Here is a 12325-nt window from a genome sequence, read left to right on the forward strand (position 1 = left end):
ATCTGCATAGCTTCCTAAACTCCTCTGTCAACTGACCACCAAGTTCCAGCCACAAAGCCCTTCGTTGCCATCAGGCCTCCAGACTCACCGTGTCCACTTCTTGTAAGGCTCTCATTGTCCTCTTCGCCTGGCTGGCTCGTCGTTATTCTTTAGGGCCCATCAAAAATGTCACCTCTCTAGAGAAACCTTCTCTGACTCATCCCATCAAAAGGTGTTCTCTTTTTTCTGTGTCTGCACCTCGTTTTCCTCACAGAGTATGTCACAATTTGCAATTACAGGGTCAGTTTGTCTACCATCTGCTTCCCTACTAGACATTAAGCTCCATGTTGCAGGGCCCACCTCTCTCCTGACCAACAAATTGTGCCAAAAAGTATCTTCTGGATAGCAGGCTTTAATCTGTGTTTCCTGGATAAATGACTAACTAGGAGAGAGAACAGAAAAGATACCAGACTCGGATAAGTAGATGGAGCCTTACCATTGTTACTGGTGAGGCTCCATCTACTTATTGTTACTGGCCATCACCAGGAACAATGGTCCCAGTGTTACCATTGTTCCTGGTGGTAGCACTAAGACTCATTCTTTCTGTGATCATAATGGGTAAAAGAAATGGTCTTTTCACACCAAATCAAAATAAAATGTGTGAGTTGCCCATAACGTTGGGTAATTTTCAACATTAGAAGTTCTCTAAATACTAGAGGTTTTCTCTAGGAAAGGTAAAATTTTGTCATTAAAAAAATTATATTATACAAGTAGAATAACTTTGACCTGAAAAGGAATGAAGCTGAAACATAATATAAAAAATGTTTAATTCCCTTTTGAATGTGTGTTGAATTCAATACAAATTGATAGAGCATTTTTCTAGGTCAAAGGAACCAACGTTACATTGAAAGGCAATTGACTGCAAAAAAATATAATCTATGCTATACGTTATTTTTAAAAGAAACTCAAGATCTTACTCTATCTTTAATTATTGTAATAAAGATGCCTTCTTTACAGAGAAAGACACCACGACAAAATAATGGCACTATAAAGGGATTTTTGTTGTTTTTTTCTCTTTGTAACATCTTCATATAGCAGTAAAAAATAAACTCTTTAATAAATAAATATATAATAAATATTTGCAAATGGAGAATGTATAAATAGGTCCATCCTTTAAAAAAAAATGTCCTGTCTTGATGTGGCATGTTTCATGGTCCACGTTTCACCCAGGTTTTTTTTTTTTTTTTTTTTACCTAGAATGCCATAACCTGCAAAATCCTTCAAGGTCCTTAACACAGATGAGCAGTAATCCTGGCCAGCTGTGTCGGTCCATGTCTTCAACATGAAGCATCTGTTTTTAATGTGACTTTTAAAGTAAACATATTCCAGGGAGGTAAAGCACCAGAGCAGCAAACTAGGGGGGGGGGATTCCCGTCATCCACTGGGTAACAAGTTTTCCACTTCCATCTACTAGTGAGGACCGAGCCAGGGCCCCTGGGGGAACCTAATCCACGGATAAAGAGAGATCCTGATCTATGTCAAGGCAAAATATTTTTGTTTGTTCGATTTCAATATTCCTTCCAAATTCAGTCTCCCAGTGGAAAATAGGCCGTGTACCATTCTGAATGTCTTCCTGGGTTGTTATTTTACTGTGGGAACTGTCCTAAGAAAGAATAGTTGTGGTTTTGTTCTTCAGTAAAGAAACTGTTGCACTTCAAGTGTATATCAGGATGTCCTTGTACAAGGCAGGCACTCTTTCTGGATCCACTGGTCTGGGCAGGAAATGAGTAAATTTCTGATGTCTTTTAGACCGGGCACCATCCCTTGGAGTTCCATCTTTGTTAAGTGCCACAAAATATCTTCGGCCGGTGTCTCCATGTTTATATATGTTGGATGAATAGGTGTTATACCAGTTCTCTTCAAATTGCTCCCTGAAGATGCATTCAGAAGTCAGTTTCTCCTAAAAGAGAGAAATAACTACCATTTTATAAAAAAACCTTTGAGAGAATTTTTTAAGAAAAATCTTAACTTCGTCTTTTGATTTCTTTGCTTATACTTATATCCTTGGCAAGAAAGGAGAAAGATTAAATTGTTTTTGCTTTATTTTGCTTTCAGTTCTTTGTATCTGGAAGTTTTTTCTCCCAGCAGTTCAGTTCAAAGAACTTTATTTAATGTCAATTCTCAATTTTATTTTCAAATAGTTAAACAATATTCTGAACTTTCCCAGGCTCCATTTTATTTCTCTTCTACTAGCACCACCACGGGACAGGCCTTTAGTTTCTCTCGTTCCATCATTAGATGCCCAAGTTCTGTGCAGAAAGTCTCTACTACATCCTGAAACATTTCAAGATCTTGCTAACATGCAATACCTAATGTAAACCATCACTTCAAACCATGTATTTTCACTTTATAAATTTATTAATTGCTTGATGATACATTTCCCATGATTCACTTTGATCTGGAAGTTATTATTTGGTAAATGTGGCATAAAAGCCCAGTGATTTTTTTGTCTCTCCAAAACAGACTGTATATTATTCTAAGGGATGGACCATAGTTAATTTTTTTAATCCAACACATACATGAAGTAGGAAAATTATGTGCATGTTTTTCTCCATCAATTATAATTCTACACTTAGGATGATCACACAATGTAGTACTTCTTTTTCTTCTGAGCTGACAGAAAGTCTGGAAGGGGCAAGGCTTATCCTTATAAAGGACCGATACTAAATGAAATACCACTTACTGAGATACTATAACCAATTTTTCTCAGCGTATATTGAGATTCTAACTGTATATTGTGGTCTCAGTTGAGATTTTAAAGAAAACAAGGTACCAGCCAGTGCCATCAGCTAAATCTCAAAAAGTAAATTGTCTTGGTAAATTGTTAGAGACTTTGACTTTATGAAGTGATTTCATGTGAGCAAATGGGTGGGAGAATGGCACACAATTACACTTGACCAATTTTCTTAAAATTTTATCAGCAATTGTGAACAAATAAAAAATATTACCAGTGAAAGAGAAAAATCTGTATTTTGCTGCAGACTGAGTTTTACATTATCCTATTTCTCTAATTCTTTGGTTGTTCTAAAAAATACTTCTCATATTGGTGAGATATTAACCTGAAAAGTTTACTTTAAGCCCCATATTTAAAAACATGTATAATAGGCCCACAAATGCACAACACAACTCTGAATGAGCTCATGGCTCTTATAATTATTGAGACTGCATCTGTGGTCAAACTAGTGTGGTTACCATTATCTGATGCATCTTATGGTAATCTAAGATTTCATTCATTTACTTCCTGTGTGCAAAGATCAGCAAGTAAGTGACATGTACTCAGCTATTGAAGATAATGAGTAGAGAAATTTTGCATTAAATGAATGTAAAGGTGAAGAGAATCTAACATAGCAAAAGGAAAATGCTCTCATTTTCTCTGTCTTTAGTGGAAGTGATAAAATATGAAGTAGAAAAATCCAAGATAACAGCCAGGGGAAAGTAGTGAGCTTCAGGCGGGATGGTCTTGGGATTTAGAAAATAAAACTGAGATAATGTACTATTTCCCAGACACATAGACACATACCACGATATAAATGTTTCATTTGTATATAAGCACATTTTGTATATTTCTTCAGAAATGCATTATTAGTAGATACAAAATGGATAGTCATTGTTTTATGAATTATATAATTTTTTAAAAATACGTACTGATCCATATAGCTCTCCTTTGTCATTCATTCCCAGGTACAGGCCACTGTCCACACCTCGAATACTGACCAGTCCCACTGCCACACTGATGAATTCCAGGATACCTAAATTTATAAACGAAATCATGATTTGTATTTATAAATGAAAATCTTCCAAACAGCAGTATGCCAATATTGCTACACATAACGATGTGCGTGAAAGTCCTTTGTAAACTAAAAAGTGCTGTACAATTGTCTTATTATGAAGATTCTCCTACTTTAAAGATAGGAAAACAACTAGAAAGAAAAAATGCTCTTCACGGTATAATGATAAGGGTATAAAACCTTAAACCACAGACTGACCTGGGTTTGAATTTGGACAATGCAAGTAAATTGAACTTCAGTTTCCTCATATGCAAATTGGGTGAAATGTCTCTCCCTATAGTAGTGAGGTAAGGACTAACATATGCATTTAGGCATTCCACAAATGGAAGCTATTATTATCATAAATTAGTATATCATAGAGGTGTTCCTAGTTGACTGTGTGATTTCACTAGTTAATTATAACCATGTTTTGTTAATTATTTTTTTGTGTAGTGTTTTTGCTCACAATGAATCAAGTCTGTCTCTCTCTAGCTGCAAGCAATATATCTTATATGGGCACATTAGTATTTTATAGTTTATAAGAGTATTCTATTTACATTTTGCATCTGGTCCTCAAAAACAGTCCCCTAACATTGGTATGGAGATATTATTATTGCTATTTACATATAAAGGAACATATGAAGGAACTGAGGCTCAGAAGGCTTGCTGAGTTGCCTGAGGTCATGACCTCATAGAACCCATAGCTAAGCTCCCACTTCCAAGCCCTGATCCAAAGTTTCTGCTTCAGGACACTGCTTCCTGAAGACAAGACAGTAGTTTCAAAACTTTATAGGTTATATAATATGCTGTTTTCTGTCACATGATTTTTTAAAGTAAATTTTATAATTCCAAGACACGAAAGAACTTTGTAATTCATTAAATGTGGCAGCCAAATGCCAAGAATTTAGCATGAAAATCAATTTTTCAATCAATAACTTCCTAGGATTATTTTCATTCACCAGAAGGTAAACTAGTGTCCAAAACTCTCCACTTAACACACTAAAATACCATATGAAAAAATAAAAAGGAAAACCTTAATGTTTACCTCTGCAACACTCTTTTTCTAACCTTTGGACTAATGTTTTTGTCTTGTTCTTCCCCTTAGACTTTGCTGGAAAAGTATATAGACATACTTCTGTACTTGGAACTTCCTTCCTCAATAGCTTTCTTCCTTCACCCCTTCACCCCCTCTTAAGCTCTACAAACAGTATAAATGTGCACGATTTAACCTGACTCTTGCTTTTAAGTCATTTCTTAATTTATTGTGCAAGTTTCTATTTGGACACGTGATGTTCCCAAGTCCAAGGGAAAGTACAAAATCTAGCTATTTGCTAATATGGAGGGCTCTGTTCTATCCACAGCCTAATTAATGCTTTGGCAGAAATGTAGATCCTTAATCTCTAAATGTCAATGCTTAAGAGCTCAAATGAGCTCTTTCAAACTATTAGAAGATCATGTAAAACACTAGAGCTATCAAGGATCTGAGAGCAACAATACACTACTAAACAGTCTATAAGGGGCTTGAAAGAGTCAATGTCCCTAATTGAGAGCCTAAGGCAGAGAGAAGATAAGATATAGCAGGAAGACAGGGACTTTTTAGGATGGCCATTATAATGGCAAAAATAGAGGTAGAAAGTAAGCAGCAATTAAATTTACTGCCAGGCTCATCAGTGAGTGATTCATATTAGAAATAAAAATATCAGGCACATCATGATTGGTAGAAGTAGATGTATTAATGGAGTTTCATTCAGGATATACCTACAAATGTATAATTACTTGAAGTTGTATTGACTGTTAAATTCAAGTTGAAAAGGATACTATGGCTCACGTGTAACTTAATTCTCTTTAAGGATCTGATTTACATTAAGATGCTACTCTCTTTCAAAGAACAGGAACTGATTAACTGATTAAGATATATAATAGAGCCAGTTTTCAAATACAAGAAAATATGGTTCATTTGCATATAGACCAATTAAATATAACAGATCTTATAAAGTATTTCTTTTTCTTGCACAACTAAAATCACCTATACTTTAATTCTCATCTTAAGATAATGCTTTTAAAAATATGTAGTTGTAGAAAGACAAAAAATTACATATATTCTTAGAATAATTATATTCACTATTTCAACTTTATTAAATAAAATCTAAAACTTCATGCATAATTCTGCAATGGCTTATAGGGTTGATGGGAAAAGGGTTATGTGTTTTTATGTTCTCCTTAAGGATTTTAGCCACACTTTTTAATTCTGATCCTTTTTCTCCTCAAGGAAATAGTATACCACAGAGTAATTTGTAATCATTTGATTCTTAAATGAGATTTGACAAGTCTTTCTTATTTATAATATGAGGTGGCAACTAAGCTAATTCCTTCACAAAGAGTAGACATGAAAAACTTTCCTTAAGAGGTAATCACAGATTTTAGATAGATTTTCTAATGCCCAGTGTCCCATAAAAAGACTTGGAGGTACTTTGTCTTTCTGGTATCATTTTCAAAGCCAGCCTTTTTGAAAATCATAATAAACAGGTGAGTCAACCCACAATGCAACCACATCAGACAAATCTATGGAGAAGAGGGGAGAATAAAGGAAAAGCCTTTAAAGAACTATGTTTGATCTCAGGCTAAGCTTTTTTTTTTTTAAGTAATGACTCCATGTTTATGCATTAGGTAAAGTCTTCCTACTGTACTACTGTGCAGAGAAACTCTATTACAAATACAGAGCTAACTCTGATAGGAAATTATTTTAACCTCACTGGGACCTTTCTGTCTATTGATGTGGTTTTGAAAATTTTAAATCCAGGATTCTGAACGTTTTATTTAATTATGGCCAAATCAGCATAAATTATCTAACATGTTAATTTACTTTAGCACAGAAATGAACATAAAAAACAAATAATTTCATAATTAGTAATTGAAACACTAGGAAAGAAGGCAAATAGAGAAAGAAGCATATAATATTGTCCACATTAAACACAGACTTTCTTCTTACCTACAGTTCTTTGTAGTAGATGAGGATGCCTGAACTATCACCGGCCACTAGAATGCGCTGTAATGCATGGCAGAGTCTGTGCACTCCTTTAGGCTATCAGACTAACCTGCGTTATCTTGTCTTTTTGTGGCACTAAATATTTTGTTTTGCTATGCAGCCACCCACGACAGAGGGACAAACCAGCACAAAATCATTCTCAGTCATATTTTGGCAATTACTAAGTAATTCTACAAAAGTTTAGCAAAAAAAAAGTTCTCGGAAGATAGTAATTCTGATATGCAATCTGCATTTCTTAAGGAATGGATTGAAATACCAGTTTAATTGGTGTTAACAAGTCTACAAATATTTACTGATCCCTTCTCATAGGGTCAGTCTTATAAAGAGACACAAAGTGGAAGAAGCCGCCTTCCTTGGGGAGATTGCAGTTGAATTCCAAGTGTGTTAAGAGCAGAATTTCCCAGGCTACATTTTCACAGGGGGAAGCCTGAGTATTTCCTAAGCTTAACTCCCACCTGCTTTACTAATAGGCCTTCACACATTTGTGTCCATTTCTAAATCTTCTGGTAGCTGGAGGATTTTTCTGTCACAAATGAAGGGCAGTAATTCTTTCAGGCGAGACAACTGAGCCACCTGGTGTCAGCAAAGTTCTTTAGAGCCAGAATCTCAGCCTCTTTAATTTAGAAACCACTTTCCTAGAGTGACCCAAGGTTGGCCACCAGGTCATGACACTCTTGAGTCCCATTCAGTGGGAATTGGGAAGAGATCAGTGGAAGCTGCAAACATATGGGTTTTACGAAGTTAATTTTCTAAGCCTTTGAGTGCTACCAAATGACCACCACATGCTCATTCCTGCATCTAGAGTGACAAACGCCACTCAACCCAAGATTTACACTTCTTCAAAGTTTTAATGAGTACTAGAAGCCAGAGAGGGATGAGGGTAAAACAAGGAGATGAGGACTAGATAAGAGAAGGCCATTTAGAGATGAGAGTCTCAAAGAATCCCACAGTGCTGAGGAAGGGAAAGGAAACCCAACACCACGTTGAGCCCTTTCACGTTGCCGCTGACAAGTAAATGGTATCTTTATTTAAAAAAAAAAAAAAAAAAAAAGCACCAGTGAATCTCTCCAATGATGCCCCGAGTTTGATGATCAAAAATCCTTTCAGAGTGCTAGCTCTAATATGATGAAAACTTCTGTAGTGGAGGGAAGAACTGGGATGTCAGAACCGGAAAGCGGCTTACAGCGACCACCTATGTAAACCCATCCTTGTGCAGCCAAGAAAACTAAGGCTCAGACTGGTGAGGGCATTTGCTAATCACACAGCTAGTTAGCAGTCAGAGACCTTACGGTTTCCCAGTCCAGTGCCTGAACAATCATTCGCTTGTTTCTTTCCTTTAACCCCTTCTGTTCCCAGGCACTGCTGAAGGTATTTTGAAACCTGTCCCTGGGTTTCCCACCCGTATCTTCTTTCGCTTCCCCATTTCCTCTTACGTGCGGTCAACACCAAAATCTTTGCTTTCGGGTTTCACAATTTTCTAGAGGAGTTTGGCTGAAGGACTGGGCATGCTCAGTAGCCAGGTAGGTGCTCGCTCTCGCTCTCCGTTCCCCCCCCCCGCACCCCAAATAGGACTTTAAGGGCGTACAGGACTGCTGCCAGGTGAGCCTGACAGTGGCGACGGTGCCCACGGAAGGTTCCTCTGTGACCTCCTTAGGGGATCACTGCCCTTCTCTAGGTGGACACGTAGGCGCCCGCATCCCACACCAGAGCGAGCCTCTGAGCAGTAGCCCTGAATGCGTAATCAACTGCGTAACTGTGGGGTGTGTTTGAAGAAGCTGGGTGCTCCCTGGTACTAATTTTTGTTGATTTAAAAAGCAAACAAACAAACAAACAAAAAAACAGTAGACGGTCCTGGGGAAAACCTGAAAGGAAGTAGGAGGAAATAACATGGGGATTTTTTAAAAATAACAAAACCAAAACAAACAAATTCAAAAACCTGCCTGAGAGGTAAGTAGTGCGAGCCAGACCTCAGGCTGCAGGAAGGGCTGGGACGCCAAGTGCGTGCGGAGCCCCCACCCTCTCTCCTCCGGCCCCCAGCGTCCGTCCGGAGCCACAGACCTAAACTCGGGGAGAGGACGAGTCCTCGGGTTCGCTGCGCTGGCTCCCTTCAGCCCCGGCGCGCACCTGGCAATGGAAGGGTCTGGGGGCTCGGATCTGCGCAGCCCCGTCTCCCTGCGCAGGCGAGGAGGGAGGCGGAGGGGATGGAGACGAGCCGGGGTGGGGACGCGGGTACCTACCGAAGAGGCTGTGGTCCTGCCGGGTGCCCTGCACGGTGCCGTCGGGCAGGATCTGCAGGTGGAAGCCGGTGCGGCAGTAGAGCTGCCGGCGACGCAGGATGCCGTGCAGGTGCGCCAGCTCCGCCGCCCCGGGCCCGCCGCGGGCGCCCCGCTCCGCCGCGCCCCGGCGCTCGCCCAGCAGAGGTGGCCGCTCCCCGGCGGGAGGCAGCAGGAAGTGCGAGCCCACCTGCTGGCCCAAGCCCTCCAGGCCGCCCAGGAAGCCCCCGACTTCGGTTAAGGGAGCCATGGTGGGGCCAGAGGGAGAGGCGGAGTATCCGGAAAACAAAAGACCCCCCAGTAAAAAGTGTAATGGGGACGGGGATGTGAATGAAGAAAAATTACAGCGAAACAAGTGCAAAAAGTTAAGGCCCGGTGACTCCCGTGAGGTCGCTGAACGGACTTTGCACTGAGAGAGCTCTCACTGTCTTGGAGCGATCTTCTCTCCTTGGGTAGGTGGGAGCTGGCCGCTGGCTTTGCAGAAACATCTATAGCTGCGGCTGCCGATACTGGGACAGGGGGCTGGGGCTCCCACTCCGCAAACTGATCAGATCAGTCCTGTGTACATACACACCGAGTATATAAGCAGGTCCTCTTGACATATGCTAATCAAGTCCTTTCATGCGCGCTGGGGAGGTTCTGTTTGAAATCTTAAACCGGCCTCCTCTCAACACGTTTTTGCTCTTCGGAAGTGACCAAAAGGGGCCCTTGACGGTGCTCTGTCCGTGCAGTCGCAAAAATCATTCCCACACTTGGCCAAAGCTGGCCAGCAACTTCGGAAAGGCGCAGTCAAGGCCCCTCTTTGCGGTTGTCTTTGGAACAACCTTGATGCTGCTCGGCTGCTGCTGTGCAACCGCCTTTGATGTGAGCTCCTTTGCCGTGATAGATGGCTGCTAAAAGGAGCCCAGCTTGGCAGGTATATAGAAGGGGAAGTGGGGAGGGAGGGGGGACTGGAAGGGGGGTGGGTAGGAAAGGAAAGGGAGAGAAGAGGAGGAGAATTGGACTCCTTGGGAGCTGCTGGGAGCCTGCAGTGGACAGGTGCAAAGAAAGGTAAGAGAAGGAAAAGGAAAAAAGGGCGTTACCTGAGGCTTAGACCTGCCCAGACACACATGAAAGGAAAATCAAAGCTTTTGACAGTTTAACTCGCTAATTTTAAAACACTAATAAAATGTAGAAGCATTACTCTTTCCTTTTATCATTTAGATGGGGGATTTTCTTTACATAATCAGGGTTAGGTTAGAAAAACACATACTCCCCTTCCCAGGTTCTCTTTAATGTTTATCATTACTCAGCACATGATATAACCAACATTGTCTTCTATCTAATGCATATAAAAGTTTCGAATTGTGTGCTAAGGTCATGAACTTTTAATCAATATAATAATATAATATAATGTAATCCTGAATTAGGGATTAGTAGTAAATCCAAATAGGCTGGAAAGAGATAGTTTTCATTCTCGCACTCACCCAAATGGAACATGAATGTCTGTAAGATTGTCATAAATGATGAGTGGCCTCTGGGGACCCTGGTCCAACCTAAGAGCACTTTCCTTCTTGGTTGCATTTTCTTTAAGATTAGATTTTTGGGGTTCACTTTCCATTATAAAAATAACTCATGGAAAATGGTGTTGATTCTTGATGTGTTTTGAGACAATGAAAAGCTACTGGTAAAAAATATTGTGGGAGTGTCCTGTACGTATTTGTAAAATGAAGTCATTGAAGTGAGGGAGTTGGATGCATGTCCATCTGAACTTACACGCTTGGGTTTTGGACCACTAGTGAAATGTAAGATGTTTCCAGTAAAACTTTTTTCAGTACTGGAAGAATTGAGAATCAATCACTTGGCAGATTTGTGCTCTCCCTGAGCAAAAACTTTTAGGGAATCACTAAAGATTACTTTTTCAGTCTTGTTTCATTGTCTGTTCAGCAAAGGCCTGAACCTGGGAGCACAAATCGATGTGACTGCTTTATTTTATTTGCTCTAAGTGTTTTGTTTTGTTTTGTTTTTGCTAATTAATTGGCAGGTGCTTTAAAGTAGGTAAAGTTACACCTTTTCATCACGAGGGCCCTAAGTACTGACCCTTGTGCAGCCAGGTTATAAAAGCGTCCTTGAAATGAGGGAATTACTGTTGATAGATATGAAATAAAACAAAAACACTGGCTAAAAACAATAAACAGATACATCACCTTAGAAATGTACGCTGCTAAGTCTGTTTTAAAGGTTGTACCAGGTAAACGTCACATCATTTCACCTTTCAAATAAATGCAGTCTGTCTTGTGGTAAGACCCCCAAATCCACCATAATCAAGATTTCAAAGCACATCTGTGTAAACATTATCACATCAGTGTAAAACATCAACCAATGAGCTTTTACTTTGAACCAAATCTTCTTAATTGCAGTGTTAAATCAAAGAAAGTTAGATCAAAGTTGTGTGAATCTCATAGAGGGATAACTAAAATAGCCAGTACATGCATTGATCACTTTTAAAGAAGAGATACTTAAAGGTTTAAAACAAAGATCAAGTACCTTTTAATGAGGTTTGTTTCAAGGTCTAAGTTCTGTACATCATTTAATGCTATTAATTATTCCACAATAGATATATAGCATCGTCATCTGTTCCTTGAGGTACTAGTTTGGTACAAAGTTAAATATTTTAATTCTATGAAATATTCCCTTACACTTTAAGTCTTGCTGTGTGATTTATAGCTCTAAGACTCTTTAAGTCTCTTATATTATTTATATATACAAGAAATATGGGGACATTTCACACGTGGTCACCCCAGCCCAAATACTTTCATAATGAAACTATCTTCTCTTTATACAGTTTTGGCATTTTCAAATGCATTGCCTTATTGGATCCCAAAATAACACTACAAGATAGGCACATTCCACTTTATAAGGGAAAAAATTGCCCTGGATTCTAGTTCAGGGTTTGGTTCCACGACCCAGGACCATGTCCTTAAACTTTCCACGTGCCTCTGCTGCCTCTTTTAGAAAATAAGTACAACGTACCTCCCGCCTAGCTCACTATGCCTACGGTTGCTATAAAATTTAAATGCAAAAATATTTAGGAACATGTTTTTAAAGCTAAAAAGTTTTTTCCATTCATATAAGATGCTAGACACCTTCAGTTGTTGGGAAAGTTTCTGCCTGATCATTTAACAAATGTAATTTATTTGAAATACAAATTAAATCTTTTT

The 12325-nt window shown here is 39.3% G+C and overlaps 1 protein-coding gene across 1 annotated transcript; it reads right to left on the reverse strand.

Moving 5' to 3' along the window:
* Window positions 1–1264: 1264 nt before the first annotated feature.
* On the reverse strand, window positions 1265–9375 carry FGF20 (fibroblast growth factor 20). Its single transcript, XM_037128937.2, has 3 exons — window positions 9090–9375; window positions 3685–3788; window positions 1265–1939 (listed from the first exon to the last, which is right to left on the reverse strand). Exons 1-3 carry the CDS (start codon window positions 9373–9375, stop codon window positions 1694–1696), a joined length of 636 nt encoding a protein of 211 aa, XP_036984832.1. The 3' UTR covers window positions 1265–1693.
* Between the last annotated feature and the right edge of the window lie 2950 nt (window positions 9376–12325).

This window comes from Artibeus jamaicensis, unplaced genomic scaffold (assembly GCF_021234435.1).
Source record: "Artibeus jamaicensis isolate MK-2021 breed Jamaican fruit bat unplaced genomic scaffold, CSHL_Jam_final scaffold_833, whole genome shotgun sequence".
Classification (NCBI taxonomy): Eukaryota; Metazoa; Chordata; class Mammalia; order Chiroptera; family Phyllostomidae; genus Artibeus; species Artibeus jamaicensis.

What these genes read in the sequence shown, in the direction of transcription:
- FGF20 (XM_037128937.2), bottom strand. Translation starts at nt 9,375, where the DNA reads ATGGCTCCCTTAACCGAAGTCGGGGGCTTCCTGGGCGGCCTGGAGGGC. An exon ending in GCAGGACCACAGCCTCTTCG is followed by an intron (nt 3,789 to 9,089) that starts GTAGGTACCCGC and finishes TTATAAATTTAG; the next exon opens with GTATCCTGGAATTCATCAGT. An exon ending in AAGGAGAGCTATATGGATCA is followed by an intron (nt 1,940 to 3,684) that starts GTACGTATTTTT and finishes TCTCTCTTTTAG; the next exon opens with GAGAAACTGACTTCTGAATG.